Below are 25,989 nucleotides of genomic sequence, written 5' to 3' on the forward strand. Positions count from 1 at the left end.
CAATGATTTCTCACATCATCATCATCATCATCATACAAAACGCTGCACAAACTAATTCATAAAAGCCTGAAAACAAATATTTGTAGCTGTTTTATTCAAACACCTTAGATTTCAGTTGCACACGTGGAAATATGAGGAGGATTTTGTGACATCACAACTAGTTCAGGTGCCACTTGTGGTTCAATATACAACCTATCTGAAAACGTTTTGGTGATAGAGAAGAGGCGGATGTCATTTTAAGAATCTTTATCAAAGTAATTAAAGTCTTTTGTGGAAAAAAAATATTACTCAAATGTCTTAAAATATGTCTGGATGTGGTATATATATAGTTTTTTCTATCTTCAGATTTAATTCTTTATTGAAATGAGTTACACACAGAAAGAAAAAGATGTGATTATGTGCGACAGGTTGGCATCTGTCATTTTTGCTTTTAATTAGAAGCTTATTTTTTGTAATTAAGATGTGAGGAGGTTAATTAAGACTTACCCCTACCGCTGTGGGAACATTGTTTGGTGTTTTTAAAGGCCTAATTATTAATCCATGCATGAATAAGAGGGAAGGTTCACCATAGAAACAAAGACAGAAAGCAAAAGCACTGGAAGATGTTTTATGTTTTTTAATTTAATTTAATAAGAGTACTTCACATGCGTATTCTGAAGCAGATATGTAATAGACACAGATTTATTAATTTATATTACTCTAATTATCTACCAGTGCACCACAGGAATCACAACTGTGGCTGTGACATAAGAACTAAATAAGACAGATGTTGATTTCATACACAAACCGTACAGGAATCAACGCGCAGCTCGACTGCGCCACCCTGTGGCCACTGAATGAAGTACATTAATTTGTTTTAGCTCCAGCTATTAAGATTCAGAGTGATTTACAAGTATGTCTTTGAGTTGAGTCTATGCTCCACTCTCTTATAGAAAATGTAACTAGATTCTGAGGGACCGACCACTTTTATGCAAGAGTCCTCGATCATATAAAGAACAGGAAGATCGAACAGGGCATTCACATCATTACACATCTGAAGGAGTTTCTGTTTCCGAGGATGCTTCTCCTCGTCATACGGGATCTGATGAACTCTTAAGATCGACATCCAACCCTCCACCAAAGCCTCGACGTCTTTCACGGCCTGCTGGGTCGTTGAGGTCGCCTCGGAGGTCTGCTTCTCAGTCAACACTATTCGCATGAGGTCGGTTCCCTCAGTGCACACACCACACACCTTGAGACCTCTCAAGCATCTGTCTAACTCCTTCCTGTCAAATTGTTCAATGTATCTGTATGTGTGTGAGTCGACCCAGATGCTCGTATCCTCCGGATCCTTTGGACAGATTGCAGACAGCACTTCTGAATCCTCGGTGCTGCTCTCAGAGGACGACAAGACATTTTTAAGTCTGGTCTGGAGTCGATCAGTGGTGACTGCTGAGCTGCTCTGATCTGAGTCTTTCAGATAGTCCCTTCTGTTGTTGTGGCGGGAGCTCAGATGATTCTCCTCTCTGGTCTCGGTTGCTGAAATCCTGTTTGGTCTGGTGTGTTTTTGTGAAATATCGTCTACTCCTGGATGATTTGCTGATATTTCCTCTGCAGGGAACAAGTCCAGGCCTGATAAGGAAGATCTAATCCCTGCATTGATCTCCTCCCCTAACACTTGTCTGGGACTTGTCTTGGTTCTATATTCTGTGGGGCTTTTAAGCATGGAACGAGCTCTCAGCCTTTCCCCTTCAACACTGTCTGTGACAGCAAAGCTCCGTACAGTCGAGGAAACTTTCTGCCTCGAGGAAGTGTTTTGAGTTTCTGTGTTTGAGCGCAGGCTTTGGACTTGAGTTGCCTCACCTGTGCTCTGCAGCGGTGTTGATAAGCTGTTCGAGTCCGCTGGTCCCCGCTTAGCTTTAGAACCGCTGCAGCTTACAGAGCTGACAAACTTGTGATGAGATATTACCCTCGGATTAAGAGGAGATTCTCTTAGCCCGGCAGTGGCAGTTGGGGCTGAGACTGTGGCGTTAAGCTGACTGGCCCTGCGGATGAGGTCCTCTCTCAGGGCCTCGATGGCAGCGAAAGGCCCCTCAATGGTGGCTTTCCTTCGGTGGGGCAAAGGCTGGAAACGTAGCGACCTGTGAGCTGAACGCAGACTCCGAATCAGTGACGCTTGATCGCTGCCAAATACGGAGAGATCCACCTTAGCGCTGGAGACATACAAAAACACCTGCAGCACAAAAGCACATCTGAGTCAGTATGAATTGCTTAATTATTCAAATTTAGCTATAAAGAGATGATTTTAGTGCTTTTCCTCCCAACGTACTTACATCTCCGCTTAAGGGGAACACAGTGAGAAGGTAGTCTTCAGAAAACTCATTGTCCGTCATGATGTGTTGCTCCTTTCGAACCACGTTCTCTGCATCTGCCAAGAGTTTGTACTGTACTGGTCTGTTCCCATGTCAACATTATAACGATGCTTCATGAGCACATAAAGCAAATCTGTTATTCCTTGTCACACAAAGTCTAACTCTATGATAATAGGACAAATTAAACCATTCACCAGCTTGGCATCAGCACATAAATAAATGTCTTTTTTTATATTTCACCTCTGTACACACCGTACTGTATGAGGGGTTCCTATGGTAACCACAATTCATTCCCCTGGGAACCAATTATGGCATAAATCAGGAGATATGACTGCAGATAGATTATGTTCAGTGCAGGAGGTTTAAAGTCTTTCATTTCCATTCACTTACAGAGCAGCCTCAGTTTGTGCCTCTCATGTATTACCATTACGACTGAGGCACAGAAATAATAAGCATCTGATTTTACAGTTTCCCATATTATGACTCTATTTCCAGAAATTACATCCTTGCTGTTTTTGTACAGTGCAAGAAAAAAATTATAGTAGTTATTTTGGATGAGATATAAAATATATAAAATGTATGTATATATATATACGTATATATACCAAAACCCACCTCTCAAAAATGTGTTTTGCATATTGTCATTTCACTTGAATGTTTGATCAACACTGTGCGGCTAATTTTCACATTCAGGTTTTTCTGTACTCACCTTAAATCCCAGTTTAACACTTTGACACACCTGCAAATTTTTGTGACATCATTAATTCTGTGATATCTGATCGTGATATGATATGAAGTACACAACTTACACAAGTGGGATATGTGTACTTGAAGACCTCTGGTGGCCATACATTGAAATAGGTGACATCTTGTATTGTGTAGTTACACTTTTGAGATCAACTGCTTTTGCATATTTATTTTTAGAGTGGATATTGTTAATGAGGGAGGAGTAGATGCATTTTCTTATATATTTTAACTAAATATTTTAACCTTTTTTGAGGAAAAACCATATCAGACACATTTTATTACTCAGAGTATTTTTATAGGCTTTAATATGTCTGAAGGGGGGTGTTTAAAAGTTTAGTTGACGCTGTACAAACTGGACGAGAATAGTGTAACTTACTGCCACCATCTTTGTTTGGATTAAGAGGCTCAACTTGAAAAACAGGTTGAAAATCCAGATGGTTTTAAGATCTTTAAGGTTTCTGAAAATATTAGCAGAGTGACTTGAATGTGCACGTTAAAGGCTACTGTTATGGGACTGGACTTAAAAACTGGACTTTTCAAATGGAATTCGGCGTTTGAATAATTAACCGTTATTAAACCGTTAACCGTTAGCTGTAGCTCGTGCTCCTCAAGGCAGGGGCAGCTCAAAACACGTAGCATTGCTAGCTTGAAATATGTGTTTAGCTACGACCTGTTGTTACCTGAAGCTTTGTCAAAAGTGACGTAGGCGACTCCCTCCATGTTGGTGGGGTATGTGACCACCTCGACGTCTCCTCCGTGACTCCTCCGGCGGCTCTGGAAGTGAATAGTCAGCTTGTCAACCATCCTGCTCACGGTTAACACACCGGGGACACCGGACACAACCACGGTCTTGCTCTCGTCCCGGGACTCGGTCTCCATAACGGTTGCAGACATGAAGCCGTGTAACCATCACAACTAGCCCGCGTTTTTTCCAAACCACGTTAGACACGACGCTGTTGCTACTACACACAGTTTCCCCAAACACTAATGTTTGGAGTTTCACTTTCACTCTCCCAGGAGCTCGTACTGATGCTGCAGTAACAGCGTTTGTCCACTAGGTGTCTCTGTTTCTCTGCACTCACCGAGCAGAGGGTTTATTCAAAATGGCTAATTTATGCAGCTGGAAATGAGGCTACTAAGCAGAGCAAATATCTCTGCAATGCCCAGAAGGCAGAGATACAAACTTCATGGCAACATTTTCCAAGAAGTTGCCTCATCTGTTGCTTTTTTATTATTTTTTTTTACCACATACACTAAAAGGAACATCTTGCTCCAAGGAAACATTTCAGCAGACTCTCAATTTGCTGACTGTGGGTTATTACTTGCCTTTTAGCTTGGAAACAGTTATGTCAACACGTGTGGTGAAAACATTTATTAGAGTCAAACAAAGAAAAAAAAATAAAATAAAGAAAAAGAAAAAGAAATCCACACCAGACACAGAACACCTCTCATGATTCACACAAACAGAAATCCAAAAGAATGAAGCCAAGTAGAGCGACAAACTCGATTGCATTTTTCTTGTGCATATAAACATTTTAATTAAATATAAAAGAAAGTGGCCTGGCTGAGTGCAACAAACAGGTATGAGGGGTTAAAACAAAATCCAGGCCGTCTTGATTCCTATCAAATCTCCATCTTGGATCATCACTTCAGTGCAAACGCAACATTCACTGTGTATAAAAGTGACTTTAAATAATTCAGGTAGTATATCTATTATTCAGTGTTTATTATTGTATGGGCTCACATGGTACAAGTGCTGCTGCGTGTTATTGTAGGTGTGTTATACGAGAGGAGAAACCCATTCTTGTGTACCCAAGGTGAGAGAAATGCTGCTCACTTTCATGGGTCAGTGGCTGAGATTAAACTGGGACACAGCTGGGGGAATTATTGATCAAAGTTAATTAGATAAAACAAAAAGTAAAACACTTTGATATGAATGCTAAATTTAAATGCAATATCTAATTCTCAAAAGTGGGCACAAAAACATTCTTGAACCAGAGGCGTGTAGATTGTGTAAGTTTTGCTGTCACACTCGTATATCTGCTATTAAAAGAGCCACAGTGGAGACACTAACATCTTAGCTGGCAAATAAATCCCAAAGCTCTCTCAACACTTTCACTTTCTAACAGCAAACTGGGTTGTTTTAGAATAGAGGGGCCCTCGAGTTGAGCTCAGCAGCCACAGACACATTTTACAAACAAAACTAAAGTGGTAGGTGGTGCTCAGTTTCCACCCTGAGCAGACCTGTTGGCCAGAGAAAAGAGAGAAGAAACTGAAACAAAAGAAATGTGAACATTCATTCTTCAAAACATTTGTTTTTGATTTGGACAGAGTCTGGCAGAGAGTCCAGACTGAGGCAGCAGAGGCAGGTGGTTGGATGTGCGTTCATGTGGCGCTCCTTAGATGCACCGAGATCTTAGCAGCTATGAGCCGGCTTTGTCCGAGTCACGCAGCCCCCCTTTGTGTCTGGTACTAGTTCGGAGTTTAAAGGTGGCCTGGGGGCCGCTGTGGTGGAGCGCGGTGCTCGGGGCAGCGAATCTGGAAGGGAGCATGGCAAAGATAGAGTATGATGAGGCCAGGTCTCTGCCGGGAGCGTCTCTGGTCGCGTTGCGCAGCCGGGGCTGATGGTCCGACAGCCGCAGGATCAATTCGCCCCCTTTGCAGAGCTCTGCCAGGAGGTGGTGGGAGTCTGTACAGCTGATCCCCTCCGGAGGATCTGTCACTTCCAGGATCTGACTGCTCACTGCAGGCACACACACACAGACAGCACTGTGAGCAGCAGAGACAGTAAATAAAACAACTGTCATGGGTGAAGAGAAAAATCAGACCTGCACCATCGGGAGGCTTCAATGAACTGCTGCTCTCAGCTTTAAAGCTTTAAGGTGGAGCGACAGTAAAACCTCAAGCTAAATTTACAATTTAACTATTTAAATTTTCCAAAAAAATCCACGATTATCATAATTATTCTCTAAAAAAGAAGCAGCGACCTCATGTTAAACTTTCCACCATCACATCAGGCTGCGTATAAGCCCCCTCCTTGTTGATTGTTGACAAGAGCACCTGAACAATGCAGAAAAATAGCTTGGCGAGTGCAAAAAATACGACGCAATATTTGAAATAATCAGCACATTTCTCTCGGCACAAATACCGCCAGGGCTGCAGGTTCCACTGCCAGGTGTGGATTCTGCCCTGTCTGTAAATTATTCTGCTTACATTTACAAACAAGACGCTTTTTTCCACAGCTGTGGAGCGCAGCAAGCATATTGAGACACAACAACAACAACAACAACGTGCTGTTATTTCAGTTAATCTGCTAAATAGACTACACCGCGGCTGGATTTATCACGTGATTCATCTTAACATGAATTTCCTCTTCTGATTGACATCTAAACCTTGATGTTTCACCCTGCACTGCACAGCTCTCAGAAAGTGCTTGCCTGAATTTCTACACACAACCAAGTAGAAAACACTTCGCTCAGATTAACCTCTGGTGCTTCGTTCTGCAAGAGAGGAGGTGAAATCACGGTCAAAATGTCCGATAAAGTAAAAAAATGACTGCTGTTAACTCAAGGTTCACTAAACTCAAGCCTCCCTCTGGACTTCCTATTACCTGCTTCACCTACACTGAGATCTGAAGACAAAGATTTTCTGCTGGCCTTCCTCCCATGACCGCCACGCCAAACCCCGAGTGGACCCTGAGGAGACAGAGGAACAGTTGGGTCATTTGTGGAAGGCGGGGGAGGGATGTTTGCTGACCGGAAATGTCATAAACTAACTTCAGTTTGATAAAAGACTTAGAGATTATAAAATAACATTTATTGGTGATAAAAGAGATCTGGTGTATGTGTGTGTGTGTGTGTGTGTGTCTAACCTGGTGTTTGGTCACCATGTGGGCAGTGTGGATCAGCGGAGGTCTGATGGAGGGTTTGTAATGCAGAGGTTGGCCCAGAAGAGAGTAGTGCGCTTCACCTGCGTGATCACAGCAGAAACACAAAGTTATCAAACAGTGGAAACTAAAATCTGAACGTCTACTCTAAGTTTATATTGAGTTATTGTTGGCACATGAATTATATTTCGAATTAAAGGTTACAAAAAAATATTCAATTTGAGCAAACAAAAAGCTCCTCTGCAGGTAATCTCTGATTGGCTGGTTTCTGATAGGATAATCAGTTACTAGGGAAGAAGGGCATCACAGACAAGCTGAAGTAGTTTACACACTAAACAGCTGAGACAATATCATCATTAGTCGTTCATCAGCTACTGTAAAAAACTTAAACTGTGCCTGTAAATTTAAATAAATCATGTGACACTTGTAGAGTTTGCTAAAAACTCATTATAAAAGCATGCTATAAGGTGGCTAACACCAATTAGCAATACAGCTAGCTACATAATATTAAACTCGACACACTCAAGTTCAACTACAATTATCACAAAATCAACTAAGTTAGCTAATCTTATTTAGCTTCTTCTTAACTGGCACAAGTTAGCTTCCTACCTAGGAAGATGGCTAGCAAGCAAGCTAATGAAGTACAGACTAGACAGTAACTGCTAGCATGTGGCTATGGTGCACCATGCTTGCCACTCTCCCAGTGCTTCCCTTCTTCCCTAGAAACAGACAATCCTTACTAGCAACCTAATTGGAGGCAAAACATCCAATCAGACACGACCGACTCCAATTTCCCAGTTGACAATAATTGCATCGCAATGTAACGCTGCGTCAGCTTTAGTGAGAGTGCAGGCCACATTCACTGGTTTTTGTTTGCTCAAGTGAAATCATGTTGGTGTGAGAACTTCTCTACAGAGTGTAATTAACTTGCTCTCAAACAGTCTCTCTGATTCTCAGGATTAAAAAGGCACAAATATAATTTCACAAGTTTTAATTAGGCTGCCATGTTGGTAAGCACATCCTTTGCTCTCTTTGAGTAAACTCCACGTGGCCCATCGTGACCTCTGACCTTGTCCACCGTGGCAGAAGGCTGTAGGGAGCTGCGGGTGGTGGGCCATGACAGGGATGGGCGAGATGCCTGATGGGAGGCCCTTGACGGTGTGCGGCTGGCCTGGCGAAGGAGTGAGCGCCGGGGACGAGGGCAAGCTGCTCTACACACAACACACCAGACGGGGGCGGCGAGAGGAAACGGGTGGGGAAGGAACACAAACACTTTCATTCAAAAAAAAAAAAAAAAAGAAGCAAACCTCGGCTGCATCTTTGCTTTCACAAAGTCATTTTGTCGTTCAAGTTGTTGCATTAATGTACCATTCCCTCCACATTAGTCCCCCTAATGTACCATTACACCCTAATGCTGAGGACTATTTTCTCCTCATTTCCAGGTTACGGCAGCGTTGACTTCATTTGCGGAGCCTATTTGCCACGACACTTAACCTGCCTGGCTGCAGGGAGGCTGCTCCGGCTCAAGGGGGGACAAACCAAACTGAACCGGCTTTAAAAATCTGCTTCCTCGTCTTAACTTCCTGACATGTGATGTGCTATCTTCTGTGGCAAACACTACCTGGGCACATTTAGAATTTGTTTTAACATTATTTGGAAATCGCTATATCAATGTTTTTACACAACGCACACTACTACTTTTAACCCATTGTGTGAAAGGTAGCACCGTTTGCGTGCGACCGCCTTCTCCTCGTCGACGCACTCGGGCAGCGTTTGTACCTGGGTGTTGTCCGGAGGCGGAGGGAGCTCAGCGGGCCTGCGGCTGCGCTGGTTCTCGGGCCCGGGGTGTTTATAGCTGGGCTGTTTCCGCTGGCAGGGGGAGGGGGCCCGGGGCTGCTGGCAGGGGCCCGCTGTCATTTGCAGCATCACCATGCCGCTGCCGGGGGCCGGTGGTAACAACCCTGAACAAACACACACACACACACACACACACACACACACACACACACACAGATTTAGAAAACAGACACAAACACAAGCTGGATATAGAGAGTTATGGTTGACAGGAGGGGAATGATGTCTGACTCTTAATACTACCTATTTCTATTTAATTCATCACGTCAGCTCATCGTTCATCCACCAGAGTAAATGAACAGATTAAATGTGTTTTTGCCCAAAAGCTCCTTTTCAGCACTTTTGTTCAGCTACACACCTCATCAGTGAAAACTCTGCTCTCACACCGTTAGCTGCTGAGCATTTAGGTTTTAAGTGCTTTGATTAAAACAGTCCATTCCCCTCTCCTGCTAAATCCACCGCAATGATCCGGCAGATCCAATTATCTAATTCGTTTCTGACGCATCACCATGAATGATGTGACTTAAAAGACAAACAATCTCTGGGTTGAGACGTAAGCTCCTGCTCTATGAACTCAAAAACAATACGACATATTTCCATCTAATTAAGTTCTGTTTACATAAACCTCACATTAGGTTGAAATAATACTGCAAACTTTGCACAAATGACGCCGCTGTTGATTTATGAATTAATACCGTATAACAGTAGCAAGGACGATGGATATTTGGGCTTAATCTGCGGATTATTTCTGGCCCCGGCCTGGCCAATTAAAAATGTTTACTGGTGACGCTGTAGGTAAGGCCGCCACGAGACCTTCATCTGACCTCATTACTGACGAGCCCGCAATGACGGCTCCCTCCACTGCTCGCTGTAATATCAGACATGAATAATAAAGGTCATTAGAGAGGAGACGGCCCCACCTGGGTCTCTGGACAGAGACTCTGCCAGCCCTCCAAATACAAAAAAGGGGTTTACATGAAAACACAGGTCATAATATTGATTTTTAATCTTTTTAGAGCACAATATTGATTTTATATATTTTTTCACTTTGTTAGTTTCTACTCAAATATTGCTGTTATGGCTGGACTGGCCTGTTGCCCGGGCTAATTTTTTATACTGTAGTAAACCAGTGGCATGACAGTGAAGCTATAACATCTCGATCATAAGCCCCGCCCCCTCAGTGTAAGCAGATGGGACATGGGCCAAACTAAAAAAAAAAAAAAAATTAAAGTAAAAATAAAGTGGGAGGAAGTGGTGACGTGTCATCCATCTTTATTTACAGACACTGCACCAAACAAAAAATGAGTTGTCAATCCAACAGGCAACTGACTATCTGTTTAATCTGTGGAGGAAGAGGGCGCCGTCATCGCCACGCTTCACTCTTTTATTTTGAAAATCTAATCTAATGGCAAGTTAAACCGAGGGAAGATTATTTCAGTATAAAAGTGAGCTCTGGCAGAGATGGGGAATCTCCTAATGTCTAGAGTGGGCTTCAGAGGAGGGAGCGTACCTGCGTACTGCTGGCCCGGGTGCTGCTGGGAGACGCACGGGGACGAGGTCTGAGGAAACTGGAGCTGCTCCATCACCGGGGCGGGCAGGAAACTCACTGTACACCTGTGAATGAACACACACACACACACACACACACATACAGTAAAGTGTTTAATAACAGGGTGTGTGCAGTTCTCAACAAGTTAAATTGAGACTTTCAAAGACATTTTTAAGACCACAGAGGACGTAATTTAATACTTGTAAACAGAATCAATGAAAACCAGCAGGCGTGATAAGTACTGAGCAAGTGCATGAATTTATTGACATCAGACATTTCCTCAGTACTTCCTAGCCATATATAACAACTGGAACTGTAACAAATAGTATAATTAATTGATTAGTTGATCAACGGAGAATTAATTTTGATAATTAACTAATCATTAAGGTCATTTTTTAGGCAAACATGCCAAAAACATTGATTGTTTTTTCACCATTTTAAGATGTTGCATAGATTAAATATCATTAATTACTCTTTATACACAGACCTGGATAAGCAGCAGGAAATAGATGGATTAACCGATGAAGACAAACACATATCAAAAGACTTTTCAGACATGCAGATTCTCTGTTTAAGAAGTAAAAGTGGCCACATTTTTCTACATTAGTGGCTCTGGCAGCCCTGAGCTTCAACACCTGAAGACAAAGACGTCTAGTGTGACGCTCACGTCGAACAGGCCTTTAAAGCGATGAGAAAAATCCCTTCTAAACCCGCACAGACGTAAATGTCCAGGCGCTGCGAGATCCCGACGCTGCAGCTGAGGTATTAAATGCGAAATCTAACTTTAAGTCCATCTGTAGAGTAGGCGCTCTGCTCGGTAAGCAACCTGCCTGCAGGGGCTCATGTACAGCTGGTGAAAAAGCAGGCTGCAGGTGGACAGTCGGTCCTCGTGGGAGAAGAGTGAGCTGTTCGAACGCTGCCGCATAAATCATTTCCACACCGACTGCCCTACTAAAGCAGCCTCATTTTACAGCTGGGACAATGAGAAAGTGACCTCTCCTCGCATGTGCGTATGTGTGCGTATGTGTGTGTGGTTTCATTGTTCTTCTGCAGGTGATGAGTGCGTACATGGTTGTGTTCACGTCTGGTGTTTGTTATGTATACGTGCATGCACAGTGGTCCCAGTAGTGCCCCACTCACCACTATCCAGATTGATTGGGTCCATGGAGGTAGAAACTAATTACATGTTTTGCTTTCTGTGAACTAGTTCTATCAATCAGCTATAATGAGAGAGAGCACGCCGCTCCACACTGCTCCACTGCAGCACAGTAATGGAGGGAAACGGCTAAAGCTCTTTGAGAGGGCGTCGGAGTCGACATTCATCAGCTGCACGCGGAACCCAGTTCACCAAAAAGCATTCTGGTAATAACTTCATTTTTTTCCCCCTGCAGTGAACAAAGATGACCTTGGCCCACGAGGTGCTCTGGGGATTCACTCATCAGGCTTGTTAGGTCTATAAATAAGAGGCACCTTCAGGAGCGAGAAACAGCATCAAGTGTCGGCAGATCGGTTTCTGGGACAAAGAACATTTACAGCTGAGATAATAATTCAATTTAAATCTGATTAAAGCAACTTCTGCGATTACAAAGCTGTCACGATACGAGGATGACCATAAATCAGAACAAGTTTATCATCAGTGTGAATGCGACTTCAGCTCATTTTGGAACAAAGAAAAAATAAATAAAAATAAAAAAATAAACGCCCCAGAAAACCCAATTAACTCTTGGTAAAATATAATGCAGCTGCTTTAGGCCTTTACACTGATTATTAAATATTATAACAGAAATTGTGTTAATACAAAACATGAATGTGAAATATTACTTTAAACTAATTACTCTCATACATCAAAGTATTAATGTGAAGGAAACTGTTCAACCAAACTATTTCTTATGCAATAAAACAACTTAAAGCACCTAAGAATCATTTATTGTTTCTCTTTATTTCTCTTTACCATTAAATATTTATCGATAAATCAAAGTTAAAGAATCAAACACTCAAAAACTCTTTGTTCAGACGTGACTGACGGTGGTGTGGAACATGAATGAGTGAAATAAGAATTCATAAAAGCTCCAGTATGACATTATTACACATGTGTAACATTTATGGCTGAATATAAAAATGATTTTCATCCAGTTTCCAGATTATTTTCTCTATTAATCCACTAATTGATTAATCATTGGGTGAGAAAACAGTGGAAAAAAACTCAAAACTTTCCAAACATCCACTTCGGTTTATGATCAATAAAACACAAAAGCAGCAGCTCCTCACATCTGTGTTCATTTCCGCTCGATTTAAAATGTTTAATCAATAATCATTATAGCTGCTGATTGATTGACTAAACAAACAATTTACCAGTTGTTTCGAGCTCTAGTGAAATTACTCAACCTTTTAACAATAAACATATGTTCTTCCTTTCTTTCGTTTCATGCTGACAGAATTCACACGTCCCTACCCGGCGGTAAGTGTCGTACCTCATGGTGGTGTGCTGGTTAGAGGGGAGCAGGCTGTAGCAGGGCTGCATGCCAGCAACAGCCACTGCCCCCTGTCCTGGCTGGCAGGACACAAACACTGGCTGCTGGTACGTCTGCTGTGGCACAGAAACCTGCTGCAGGAAAAAAGTACAAATAGAAATCAAGTAACTAAAGACACAAAACACAGATTTATCGGCTAATTCCAGCACATACAGACACCTGCAAACATCTGTGCAAATGGAAGACATGAAAAGAGTAACTATAATAACTCAAACACTGCTATTTCCCCATTAATCAAGCACCCAAGCTCTTATTTTGGAAAACCATCTCTTCTTCCTGTTTCTCTACAAGAACACAGAGCTAAAATCAGCCGCCTTTGAGAACATCTTTTTCATTTTTAGACTGCAGATACTAATCTATCTGACTGAGGCGTGCCTTTATCAAATACCTGATAAGACTGCATTGGAGGGTACTGGACCATCATGCCTTGCATCTGGTTGCCCATATTGCTTTGCTGGTTGCCAGTGAGAGCGAGGTTGGGTGTTGGCTGCACGCCCACTACGGTCTGGTAGCTGGACGCTGGGTTTGGCATCACGGCTTGGTGCACTGGGGCAAAATGAGAAAAGGCACAACGCTGTGACCGAATGAAAGGAGACTCCTGATGGGAACAGCGCGATAATAACACGACACGAAAACACCGCCATTAATATTCAGGATTCATATGAAACATGGAGGAGAAGATGCTAATAAAAGCTCAGAGGGAAAAAAAGGCTCGGTTATCAAGATTTTACAAGAAAACAGTGCAAGATTTTAATGATTTTATTGTGAAATTTGCTTGTTAATACAATTACAATAAAGAGACATGAAGCTAGGTTAGAAGAGCAGACGTTGGGACTAGTTTGGGGAGTTGAGCTGTTATAGTTAAGCAGGTTTGATGCACTAGGAATAAATGAGAAAGTCAATATATTCGATTTAGCCTGCGGTCGCCGGAAACCTGAGTGGCCGACCTGACGACCGCAACTTCATCGAGTGATTAAGTTCAGGGGGGGAGAACCGTACATCACATTTCTACAGTACTTGTTAAAAACCCATTTAGAGCGCCCCAAAGAAAATGGCACACAAAAGGCGACACAAAGTCACAGTTCCGGCCATTTTCCGAATGGCCTAAAATGGCGGCGGTTATTCCTCGCCGGAGGGAGGGAAGGAAGGAGGGGGCAAGGGGAGGAGGGGGGGGGTAGACACTTAAATGTCAAGGTGACAAAAAGAGACATTTGAAAATACTGTCCCTCGTGACACACACATGTGGTAATCCAGGTGACAAAGGAGAGGACGTCCTTTTGTGAAGGTGTCTTTACAGTCTGCCGCCCTGGGAGAAAAGTACAGCGAGACAATGAAAGTGCTCCGCGAGGAACAGAGGCAGGAGGACTATTTTTATCCACCTCCTCGTCTCCCACCTTCACGTACAAACCAAGCATGAAATGACCGTAATATCAAAACGCACACACTTTTTATTCCGTACCAGCAGGCAGCAGATGAGGGACGATTGTGACTTCTTCACTTAGAGAATTCCTTCACAGGCCGATAACGTCCAGACATCACTGACCACCCTGATTTTAGACGATGACAGTTTGCTGCAGCTCAGGGATTAAAACCCTCAGTGAGGACGGACGAACTAAGAGCAACTTTTAAGAGGGGGGGGGGTTTCCATCCTCCATTAAATGGCTAGTTTTACAATTGGTCGCTCGCCCTGATGATTCCTGAGCCGACCGTCCAGCCGTGGCGAGGTTTACTGTACGTCCTGCCGGTGAGGAGTGAGGGGCTGGAAAAGAGACCGGTTCACTGTGAGATTCATAGAGGCCTCTCAGACAGCGTCCCGGCCCCGCGTCCCGCCTCTCAGGCTCAGAACACTTCCTCATTCGTACAGTGGCTGAAACCAGCTGACTGCAGACACATTGATTACAGATATATGTCGGCCATGATTGCTGTGGTACGGGAACGCCAAACTAAATTGGAAACGGTGTCATTGTTTGTTTATGTTAAAAAGAATATTAATGGCTGACAATCAGATGACTCCCCACCTGTTTTGTTCAACCCATAATTCATAATCTATCAGCCTGATTTTATGCGTGTATTTAAATCAACGTTTAACTCTTATAAGTCGCACGTGTTTCTGTCTTTTCTTTCTATGAATGACATTTAGTTTCTACAAAGATTAGTGTCAAGTGATCAGCTGATTAGTTTCTCATCAATCGTTTTGTCTATGAATGACTTATGATTGTTTTAGCTTCACACAGGAAATGCTAAAATTAGATAAATCAATTATCAAAATAGTTGCCAATTAATTTAGGATCAACTGACCAATCAATTAACTGACTAATCCTTTTTAAATTTTTGTAGTTTTCATCAATTCATTAAAGAAAATCTGCTTTTCTTTCATGTTGGTTTCATTTAGAGTTTCAACAATTAGCTGATTAACACAATTTTTTTTGGCTTCTCAAATGTGATTTTGATTTTGCAGATCTGATGACATCAACTTGGGGGTCTAGGAAATTGTCCTGGACGTTTTCCCGGTCAAATTACCTGCAGCACCACATAACAGTAAAGAGTGAGGAAGATCCTTCAGTGCCTTCATGTATAATATGAAACGCTTTCCCAGAATGACCATGACTGAAGCTGAAGCCCTGTGGCGGCGACGGTCTGATGCAAGTGGGTGGAAACATCCACTGGTTTTTCTCTGTGGACACCGACTGGGGCCGTCAGAGAATTTCCCCCGATAACGTATTTATTATGTGCGGTGTCTTCACCTTTAGATGGTCTTATACGTTTTTTTTTTTTTTTTTTTAAATTAATGCAAAAACAGAAGGGAAACGAGGCGCTGGAGTCATTTTTTTTTTCTCTCTGTTTCCCTGAGAAATAATTGCTGTCCTTTGCCTTTGTAGGTCAGCTTCATTTGTCCGCTGTCTATTCCCCGGGTCCCCAGCAGGGAAGCCACATTTGCAGCCTACAGATGACAGAATAGTGCCGCAGCCACTTACAGAGACGTGTGTGTGTGTGTGTGTGTGTGTGTGTGTGTGTGTGTGTGTGTGTGCACAGCTGTACAAGTTACAACTGTACAAAGATTACATCCAGTTAAGCAAGAGCATGTGTGTGTGTGTGTGTGTGTGTGTGTGTGTGTGTGTGCTGGGAGAGAGACTGAGCAGAAGCTAACAATCTCAACTCCTGTGGTGAAGGAGAAAAAACAAACAAAAAAACAACAACCCAGAAGCAGAATAATCAAGTTGATGACTCCCGGGGAGACATCTGAACTTGTAAAAAAAAAAAAAAAAAAAACAAACAGTGAGGAAAGCAAGGGAGAAATATTTGTCCTTCACTGGAGCCGTCGGACTGCGGCTGGCAGGGCTCCCTTGTGAGGAAACAAGCAACAACAACAACAACAAAAATACTATCTAAGAGCAGAAAGTGGTGAGTTAACAAAGTCTATTGATACAGCGAGGCTGAGCTTTGCTGTTGACAACAGGAAGTCTGCAAATTCAAAGATAAATAAGTCGCTTCACAACAGAGACTGTGGATCTTATTCATTAAAACAGCCTTTGATTTGTCCTTTAGATCCGTGTTGTCACTATTTCAAAGCTTTGTTTAAAGTTGTAGCTTCGGTTTATCACGGAAAACCGGAGGAATGAAAGGCGACCTGCTGCTTTGTGGTGTCCAGGTGCATTTGTCATGCAACACAACTTCCAATTGGATGTAACGACAATAAAAGTGTCACAGAGACGTGTTTTAAACAGGGCCGTCTAATTGCTGATGCCAATTATACTATATGTATATACACAACCTCTTAAAAAGGAAAATATGGACCTTTTTTTAAAAACAAACCTTGTTGCTGGGGCAGGTTTTGGCTCTGAGGGCAGTTATAGGGTTGTAGCGTGTTGACGTGGGTCCGGTAGTGGTGGTGCTGCTGCTGCTGCTGCTGCTGCTGCTGTTGCTGCTGCTGCTGCTGCTGGGTGGAGCAGTGTGGGTGGTGGGTTGAAGAGCAGTAACACGTGGACATCTGTGGGAGAGACGCAGAACACTCGTTTGAATCCCATGAGAAATGACAAATTAACACGTTTTCAATCGGACACTCATGTCAGAGGCACCGACCTGCTGGACGGGCTGCTGGATGTACGTGTGTTGCTGGAGCAGCGGCTGGTTCAGTGCGGACCCGGGGAAAGCGGCAGGTCCCGGGGTGGAGCTGGGATACGCGTGGTTGGGGCCTGGAGTCGGGAGTGGGACGGGCTGACCCTGTAACACCCCCGGGTGTCCTCCTGAAGGCCCTGCCACCAGGTAGCTAGCAACCTGCTGCGGAGGGGCTCCCTGCAGCACCACAGGGGACGGGTGGTGGTGGTGGTGGTGGTACATAGTCCGATAGTGGTGGGCCTCTTGAGCTGAAGCGCCGCTGTCATTGGGTGGCTGCTGCCCCAGAGTCATGTGACTAAACTGGGCGTTTAGGACGTCAGGCTGCAGAGATAATTCGGTGTTAAATCTTTGTTAAATTAAATGCAGCAACAACACACATAAAAACATGTGGCACGAGGGCAGAGACAACCAGAACCTGGGTCACAGTATTTTACACATTAAAATCATAAATATGGATCAATACAGTTCAACCAGCAGCTGATTTCTAAGCTAAGTGCTAAATCAAAAAGGTATTTGATAAAACTGACTCTCACTTAAGAGGTTTAAAGAAATCCAGAGTTCAAATGTGACCCAGGTCTGCAGAGACCAACACTCTCTCCAGTGAACTATTCATCTGTATCACCAGCGCTCGCCAGTCCAGGTCATTTCTGACATGTTGTTGGAAAAGTAGTGTTTTTAGTCATGGATTATTCAGCGCTAACATCTGGTGATGAATTAAATATTAATGGAACTTTCCACAGGCATAATTAGTCACAGAGGCATGTCTTTCACTAAAACCAGGTCAAAAATGAGGTTAAGTGAATGCATGATCTATATATGTGGGTAATGGCTCCTGCTGGATTTAGATGCACCTTTCCACCCAAAAAAAATTAAAAATTGAATAGTTAATTGGGGGAATAATAAGGTCTGTGTTGGAGTTAGATACCACTAAAAAGACCTTGTTAAGCCAAACCTCCAATAACGTGGAGTCGAGAAAAAAATTAACTACAACAAAATTTTGATAAATTCACAATTTCAAATAGATAAAATGTACTTTTTTTTTTTGCATTTTAAATAATAATAGAAGTTTATAAAAGGAGCTCATTAAAAGGCACATCGATACAGTATGAAGACCTGGGTCAAAACAGAGCTCAGAGTGTTTCTTTAGCCTGACACTTCCTGGACGTCCGTGTCAGAGTTTAATTCATTAATTTCACAGCTCAGAGAAAAGTCTCCACACAAACTCTTAATGAGCCAGGTCTGACAGGAGATGGAGGAGAGGGAGAGGGAGAGGGGGGGGGGAGGGGAGGGAGAATAATAAAATGGAAGAAAGAGAGTTCTGTACCACAGTGTACTGTTGGTTAGGATAGATGGGCAGGAACTGAGAAGGAGGAGGAAGAGGAGGAGGAAGAGGATAAGAGGCCGTTGGGTTGTGGACAGGCTCAGAGGACGGCTGGAGAGGAGGACAGATCGGCTGAGGAGGGAAGGGAAGAAGAGACGGACAGAGGGACAGGACGTGAGACTCGACGAAGGATGCTAATAAAACGGTGGGAGCTTCATTTGACCATTTGCTAAGCCCCGCCCCCCTTAGTTACTGTTACTATGTACTACTTTTTTTATTAGTTATTAAGCTAGCTAGCATGTAAACAACTGCAGCTAAAGCTAAAGCAGATAAACATGATATTTAATTTTGTTTTTTGGGGAAAAAATGTCTTTACATCCTCAAAATCTTTATGTGCAGAGTTTACTGGCTTCAACATGTGGAAATCCAAAACTTTGGTTGCTAAGTGATGATTGGACATTTGCTGTTTGGGGTGGTGGGGGTGGGGGGGGTGAAGCTCCTATCATCAGCTGCCATTTCAACACCGTCAGTTAGTGAGGTTAAGAAGAAAAAGTTAGCTCTAGTTTTTACACAAATTCAGTGTGAATGAAGAAACAGTCAGATCCCAGCTGGAAAATAAAGTCCCCGCCCACTGACCTGGGAGTGTAGATGATTGGTTGGCTGTTGCTGGCTTGCGGCAGAGATTGGCTGCTGTGGCGTTTTCCCTTGCTGCGGGTTCCTGCCAGCAGCGGGCATGATGCTAGCTGGGTTATACACGACAGTGCTGCCATCAGGATGGATGAAAGGCTTGCCTGTTAAATTAAATTCATAGGAGACCCCCCCAAAAAAAACCCACAGTGTTGTTAACTTTACACACACTATTAATTCAGCATCGTACAAAAGGCAAACACTTGAATTATGTTCCTTGTGAGAGTCAAGGACACACCCAAACACGATGCACGAGAGGAGAGTCGAGAGGATTTGGCAGCAGCTGAAGTTCAGTTTGCAGCCCGAAAGTGCACAAACTGTGTGCTAGGCCCGTGATGAATATTTACAGATTCCTCCCATCTGTTCGATGCATTTTGATCAGCGTGCTTTGGTCTGACTGCTAATTTGACAGACAAACCGAGTGTAGCCTCATGCCAACCTGTAATTCTGTCCCCAAGTCGTGAATATTCACGAGGAAACCGGGACATTACAAGAAGAGGGAAATTTATTTTGGGAAAATTGACTTTGATTTAATGCATCAGATTGAGAGTGAAGCAAGAAACAGTTTAATGTTGATTTTTTTTTTGTTTTGTTTAAAACAGAAACTGACTTTTCACGTTCACGTGGCGGCACCGTGTCACCCACCTGTGTGTGGGTTGACCAGAACACTGCCAGGTGGTATCCCTGAGGCCTCTAACGGCAACACATAATAGTTGGATGCGTCTGGAGCTGGTGGCGGCTGTGAAGGGACGCTCTTGATCATCTCAGGGTGTCCTGGGCCTCTGGTGTCGGCGGCTGGGTGGATTAAGGGCGCGCTGGGGATGCTGGACCGGGATGAGGCCGACACCGGGAGAGGCAGCTGGGGACGGGATAGCGAGCTGGACGAGGAACCGACACTGCTGCACGATTCTGAACCTGAAAAAAAAAAGAAAGACCCAGAACAACAGAGAGATCGTCGTTTTATTTCCAACACTTCCCAGAACGAAGGACAGCCTTTGTGAGGAGAAGCTTGAACTTGTTGCTTTCAGCCTGTTAGTTATTCACATGGGTGAAGAGTGTCGATCTGGTGATAATGAAGCAGGGGGAGAAATCTCACAGTCGTGCCTCTTGTTAATAATAATGTTACGTCTCTTTGTGACTGCATTGCATTCTGGTCTCTTCAGGCAAACTACTGATGGAGAAATTGGTATCTCTGCCCCGCCTGTGATGGATTACTCCCTGTGTAATTACTGAACGCCGTTCAGAAAGGGCGGTGTGCACAAAGAAGCCCTTGATTTTTGGGAGTAGGGACTGACATCGCAATCTGCTGTTTTAGGGGCGTGAGAGGATTTAATGTTTGCTGCCATCAAGCCACGATGACCTCCCTTTACGTGACGTCTCCGGGTGTCTGGAGGAAGTGTTCAATCTTTTAACAGACACAGAAATTTGTTTATCTAATCTTTCCTTCACTTGGATGTTGAAGGGTGCTGAAGTTCATCTGAACTCAACTGAAATCTTACTTTTAAATTACATCACATCTGGTCTGGAAGACATTCAATGCTTTTTGAAATAAAATACATGTGGGGAATAATGTGTCAAAACCATTTCATGAAATTATCATTATTATATCATCATTTATGAGCATTTATATATATATATATATGTATATGCCACAGATCATGTCTGGAGGAGATCTTAAAGGAATATTTGCAAATTACAGTCTTAAAAGTACTAAATAAAAGTACTTGAGTAAATGTACTTTGTTACTTTCGACTTTGAGCAAAAAACTTTGTCAAAAAAGGCGGAAAATAATAAATAAAAAATGAGCGAAGAAGAATTTATCCTCGATCAAACATGGGTTCGTGTTAGAGGTGGCTCTCAGCCTGTTGTGAAGAAAAGGTTATCTGAGGGCTGAGGAGAAGGGCGAGAGACGACGGCAGCACAGGCAAGATGTCTCCTCGACTTATACTCCCAAAACACACAGTGAGGGCAGCCAGCCGCCTCGTAAACAACTTATAAAACTGCTCAGGCAAGAAGACTGCTGCTGCTGCTGCTGCTGCCCCTCTGTGAAAAGAAAAAAATAATAAATCTGGGAGAGTGGTAAAAAATAGAAAAATGTCGGACGGAAACAGTAGCAGAGAACAAAATGGAGAGCAGAGGCCAAGCAAGGATTTCTACCCTGAGACAGAGAAGACGAGCCGGCGGTGAGAGCACCACGTTTCACTTTAATCTCAGCCAATCAAGTTACAAACGGATCATATTGTGGAGTAAGCGCTCGCAGCAGGAGAGAAGCCCCAGCTTCGTCTGGGCGACTTCTCACTTCTCAGACTTATGCATAATGCAGCACCTCCTCCTTTCGAGGTTTTATACCGCTGTTGTTACAACACTTTTATTCATTTCTTTTTTTAAGAGCCTCCTCCATCACCGTGTTGCTGCACGGTAATTAGTTCTGACAGCTGTCCGGCTACGGCGCGGCCCACGGACTTTATTGACCACGGCAGGACAACAAACATTAGTTCCGATACGACGTCAGGTGCCTTCGAATGCTGCAGGATTTTTGCTTGAATATGCAAAAAAGAAAAAATCTGTATTTCTGTTTCCTTTCCAACCGGAGTAGCATTTAATTAGTGAATTTTTTTCCTCTTCATGTTGGGACGTGGGCTTCCTTTCCTCTTGTCTGTGTAGCTGAATAAATGACATGCTCACTTGGCAACCCGGAGAAGTCCCTCCCTCACCTGTACCAGATAATCACCATCAATCACAGAGCAGCTGAGTCTCTCTCCTAAGAAAAACAATTCATTAAAATACAAGTGTGAGGTGTTCCTGCGCTGCTTTGTTTCCTTTTAAACGAACTGACGCCGCCGTCTCCAGCATCTGAGCAAATACTAAATATTGCATTAGAGCTGTGTGATCCAGCTCGGGTCCGTCTGCCTCGGTGGCAGCTGTCTCTCTTGCCTGTTTTGGAGAGCCTCCCGGTGCTCTTGCTGCTGGCCGTGCTGTCCCCTCGGACCAGGCCCGGGGAAATGCCGCTGAAGCTGCTGGCCTTGGTGATGGCGGGCCGCGGGGCGAGCCGGTTGGAGCTGTCCGAGCTGTCGGTGCTGCTCCACGGCCGGGGCTCGCCGTGCCGTGGCAGCGTTTCCGTCTCGGAGCTGCTCTGCCGGCTGGCGCCTGAGCGACCGGCCCGTAACCTGCGGGAGAAGGAAGTTGTTGTTCTGTTAGAATCAATAATGTAAAAAAAAAAAAAAGCTCAAAAATCTTTGTAACCAGCAGTTGAAAACCAAAAGGTTATTTACGAAAAAATAAAAATTGAGAGAATAAAACAAGAGAAATTTGGCGACTAAAGCAATTTTAACAATCTGTGTTATTTGTTAAACGGTTTACTGCTCTTCCGCCACAAGATTACACATTAAAAAGAAGAGAAAACAAAAACCAGACACCTACATAAAACTGTTTTTAAGAAACAATAGATGGATCTGTGTATTCTGCGGCCTGTAGATTACCCTGTTTATCTTAAATATGGCCTGCAGTCATCTTGTAAAACCTTATTCAGCCATGATAATTGTAGATTTAACTACAGCAGAGCTGCATCTTCCCCCACGATACATTACATTCCTGTGTGATCAATGCTCGATCAATAAAAGACGACATTTTTAACAAAAAAAAAAGAAAAAAAACGGTTCGGTTTAATTGGCAAGCTTTGGTCCGAATCGCCTGTCCCACATGAAAGGAGGGAAAGGAGGAGGCCTGGGCAGAAAATCTTATTTAACAGAAGCTTTCTTGAGCAGCAAAAAACAAATCCTCAGATCAGCAGTCCTGTTCCTGAGCGAGCCGATTAATGCAGACGGCAATTCAAAAGGGTTTTTTTTTTTTTTTTTTTTTTCCTCTCCTCCTCTCTCTGCCTGCGGTTCAGTCTCTGAAAGTAGCTGAATGATGTGACGACGGGGGTGGTCGTACCTGAACATTTGCCGCCTCTGTTGGGTGCTCATGCATGCGTCTTCATCCTGAGCACTGAAGGGAGGAGGAGGAGGAGGAGGAGGAGGAGAGAGAAAGAGAGAGAGGTGTTACAGAACAGGCGCTTGACAAAATGAGATATCCACCATTTTAAAAAACATGACAGAGCTGACTCTAATTAAAGCTCTTCACTTTTTAAATGAATCACTCCTCGAGTTTTTCCGACAGGAAAAATGATTCATTTAAAAAGTGAAGAGCTTTAGTTAAACATTAAAAGAATAAAAAAAACAGCTCTTCTTTAGCCAATTAACCAACAATTCATCATCCATACCAGCTTACCTTCTATCTAGTATGAAGTGATCTCCCTGTGGGTGAGAACGACATTCACAGTCAATTACAGGAGTACAGCGAACGCATCGTACAGTCACCTCAAACACATCTCTCTCTGCATTCGAGCTCTGCTGAAAGCTACGATTCACGCCTCAGCGCAACTGGGAAAAAATAAAATAAAAATCCTCTCTGTGTCCTTGAATTTATCAATTAATATATCAAATGTTGCATCAGGTGATTTGACCCTGTTACGCCTCTAATTATGAATTTGACTTCTCCATAAAAGGTGGTGATGGTGGTGGTTGAGGGGGGGGGCTCCAAATCTGAGCAAACCCGGCTATAAATTCATAAATCCACCAGTTGTAATTGGTTGCAAGAAATCTACTGAATTTGCACATGAATAGAAATGACACAAAGATTTGTGCAACATGCCCCCCACCCCCACCCCCCGCCTCCACCACCCTCCACCTCCCTCCCCAGCCCCCAGCCCGCCTACACTAACAGCTCTCACATCATGTGCAAATATCCTTTCTCTGGCTCGCTGGTACTCCTCCTCCCTCTCCTCCATCGATTTGCTCCTCTTGTCAGCTTTCAAACGCATTCGAATCTGGCAAGGACACACCACACACACACACACACACACACACACATGCACGCACACACACACACATACCGACACACACGCTTCTTTAGCAGCTATGTCAGGGACGCCAGATTGTCCCACTCTTCCCAACATGTCAGAAATGAAAGTGACAGCTTGGTGGAGAAAAAAAAAAACACCTACCGTGCTGTCTTCACGATCAAAGCTGGAGTTGTCTCGTTTGAGAATGTAGCGTTTCTGAAAATCGTCCGCCCTGTCTTCCTTGATGTGCTCTGAGAATTTCTGATCGGGTCTGTCGGTGGGGGAATTCACAGGGAGTTTTAGTGGCAGCTTAATTTCAGGCAGATGCTGACAGCAGCATATGTTAACCAACAAACAGCAGCAGGAAACCAACCTATCCGCCGACTGATTGTAATAGCTATGGCTGCAGAGCGAGTGAAGCGGTCTACTCTTAAATGTCAATCACTCTTGATAATACTATAATTTATGAACTGAATTTTCCATGAAAGAGAAGCTCACATTCTAGTGTTGGTGGTTTTGTTGATCACCACTGATTTTCCACTGGGGTCCACATTGTGGTCCATGCCGAAGTAGGCTGCCACTCGGTGCAACAGCATCCTATGGTACGAGGTCATGGGCGGGAACTTTCTCTTTTGGCTTCTAAAAAAAAAAAGAAAATAAAACAATAAAAAAACAACACATCAGTGACAATGCCAGTCTGACATGAGGAGTTCAGCAAGTTAAGCTTCGTCCGTGTTTCATCTGGTCGCCGTTTGTTGTTGTTTTACCGTGTAAGAAAACGTTCAGACTTATAAAGACACTAAACGGAGAATTTGATGACCAGAGTCAGAATAGAAAGTTCAGTGACAGAGCAATCACTATGCAAACAGCTGGGACGATGAACAGCTGTTCGTCTTAATTGTGCGACATCAAGCACAGACCATCACCAAGTGTAAAGATCCTACTGTTATCTCGAAAACAACTCGATGTCACGAGTGTTTAATCATCAAGTTTTTTCTTCTCTGGTTAAATGTGTTTGAGTGAAACTTACTCGTTATTGCTGATGAAGTCCAAGATGTCCTGTTCCAACTTCAGAAGCATGATTCGATCCCTGAGGAAAAACAAAACACGTTTTTTTACTCCTCAGGTTGTAAGAAAGATCATCGACGTTCAGAGAGTAAACGAAACAAAGCTAAAGGCCTGCTCACACCAGAAAGTGGCATAGCAAAATTCATGCAGGGGTTTGGCGAGTTGCTAAAGTTTTTAGTGGCGAGTGTCAATGCTTCACTGCAGTCGTGTTACTCAGGTGTGTTGAGCTTACCTGGGGTTACCCTTCAATGTGTTGACCAGGAACTCATGCAGATCTATGCCAGTTGAATCTGTGTAGTCTTGACTGGAATCTGACCAAACAGAGACATAAGCGTTGTTTCAATAATCAAACGTGGCGACGTTTGAAATTAAAGCGCATGCATCGCAGATCTGGCACGCACAGATTCCACCCTTCACTTTCAAGCTCCGACGTGTCCTGATTTATAAAACAATCCCTGGGATTTTCTCAATATAAAATTTTTATTTCTATGAACAACAAGGAGCTCGAAAATGTTCCACCTCGTTAACTCCTCCAAATTAATGATAAACAGCTAATGAAACGCCCGTTGTGAATATTGATATGCAAATTAATCTGGCTTGTCATTCAAGTATTTGTGAGGGGGAGAAAATGGGAAAAGTCAGACAGGCACGTCAGAAAAGAGAAACTTTCGGTGAGGGTGACACCGTTGACCGTGATATCTGATGGTTGTTTCTGGTGCCACCGATATGAAAAAAACAAAAAGAAAGAAAAACAATCTGGCAGCTTGTATCTGCGGCGCTGCCAGCTGAACCATTCGAGAAATGAAGAAGTGGACAGATAACGAAGATGACACCAAAAAAAAAAAAAAAAAAAAAAAACATGTTCCCGTGCACCAACAAAAGGATGGGACCCATCAGTGGGAGTCAGGGACCACCGGAGCTCCTTCCCCACGGTGGGTGTCTGGTTTCTATAATTGGAGGCTGCCTCATCAGTAGTGTTGCTCCACAGAGGGAAGCA

The 25,989-nt window shown here is 43.4% G+C and overlaps 2 protein-coding genes across 4 annotated transcripts in view; both read right to left on the reverse strand.

Moving 5' to 3' along the window:
* Positions 1 to 601: 601 nt before the first annotated feature.
* rbm43 (RNA binding motif protein 43) lies at positions 602 to 4,093 on the reverse strand. 3 transcript variants are annotated; one of them, XM_022746565.1, is made up of 4 exons: positions 3,779 to 3,824; positions 3,061 to 3,090; positions 2,313 to 2,407; positions 602 to 2,212 (listed from the first exon to the last, which is right to left on the reverse strand). In XM_022746565.1, the coding sequence occupies exons 3-4, from the start codon at positions 2,370 to 2,372 to the stop codon at positions 887 to 889; spliced, it is 1,386 nt and encodes a 461-aa protein (XP_022602286.1). In that variant the 5' UTR covers positions 2,373 to 2,407; positions 3,061 to 3,090; positions 3,779 to 3,824; the 3' UTR covers positions 602 to 886. The 3 variants fall into 3 exon arrangements, with proteins under 3 accessions (XP_022602286.1, XP_022602285.1, XP_022602287.1); XM_022746564.1 differs by lacking the exon at positions 3,061 to 3,090 and having other exon boundaries at positions 3,779 to 4,093; XM_022746566.1 differs by lacking the exon at positions 3,779 to 3,824 and having other exon boundaries at positions 2,313 to 2,401; positions 3,061 to 3,081.
* A 362-nt stretch (positions 4,094 to 4,455) lies between these two features.
* Positions 4,456 to 25,989, reverse strand: part of LOC111222697 (R3H domain-containing protein 1-like) — a 44,003-nt gene continuing 22,469 nt past the window's right edge. Inside the window, exons 7-27 of the mRNA XM_022746505.1 lie at positions 25,225 to 25,303; positions 24,955 to 25,014; positions 24,423 to 24,563; positions 24,087 to 24,195; positions 23,814 to 23,909; positions 23,312 to 23,337; positions 22,976 to 23,029; positions 21,977 to 22,209; positions 19,688 to 19,957; positions 18,992 to 19,146; positions 18,359 to 18,487; positions 16,999 to 17,355; positions 16,732 to 16,906; positions 13,307 to 13,464; positions 12,859 to 12,992; positions 10,349 to 10,452; positions 8,764 to 8,945; positions 8,054 to 8,195; positions 6,970 to 7,067; positions 6,709 to 6,793; positions 4,456 to 5,841 (exon numbers count right to left, since the gene is read on the reverse strand). Of these exons, the coding sequence (XP_022602226.1) occupies positions 5,522 to 5,841; positions 6,709 to 6,793; positions 6,970 to 7,067; positions 8,054 to 8,195; positions 8,764 to 8,945; positions 10,349 to 10,452; positions 12,859 to 12,992; positions 13,307 to 13,464; positions 16,732 to 16,906; positions 16,999 to 17,355; positions 18,359 to 18,487; positions 18,992 to 19,146; positions 19,688 to 19,957; positions 21,977 to 22,209; positions 22,976 to 23,029; positions 23,312 to 23,337; positions 23,814 to 23,909; positions 24,087 to 24,195; positions 24,423 to 24,563; positions 24,955 to 25,014; positions 25,225 to 25,303 (3,107 nt within the window). The 3' untranslated portion in view covers positions 4,456 to 5,521. The remainder of the gene's footprint in view (positions 5,842 to 6,708; positions 6,794 to 6,969; positions 7,068 to 8,053; positions 8,196 to 8,763; positions 8,946 to 10,348; positions 10,453 to 12,858; positions 12,993 to 13,306; positions 13,465 to 16,731; positions 16,907 to 16,998; positions 17,356 to 18,358; positions 18,488 to 18,991; positions 19,147 to 19,687; positions 19,958 to 21,976; positions 22,210 to 22,975; positions 23,030 to 23,311; positions 23,338 to 23,813; positions 23,910 to 24,086; positions 24,196 to 24,422; positions 24,564 to 24,954; positions 25,015 to 25,224; positions 25,304 to 25,989) is intronic.

This window comes from Seriola dumerili, unplaced genomic scaffold, assembly GCF_002260705.1.
Source record: "Seriola dumerili isolate Sdu_G_001 unplaced genomic scaffold, Sdu_1.0 BDQW01000105.1, whole genome shotgun sequence".
Lineage (NCBI taxonomy): Eukaryota > Metazoa > Chordata > Actinopteri > Carangiformes > Carangidae > Seriola > Seriola dumerili.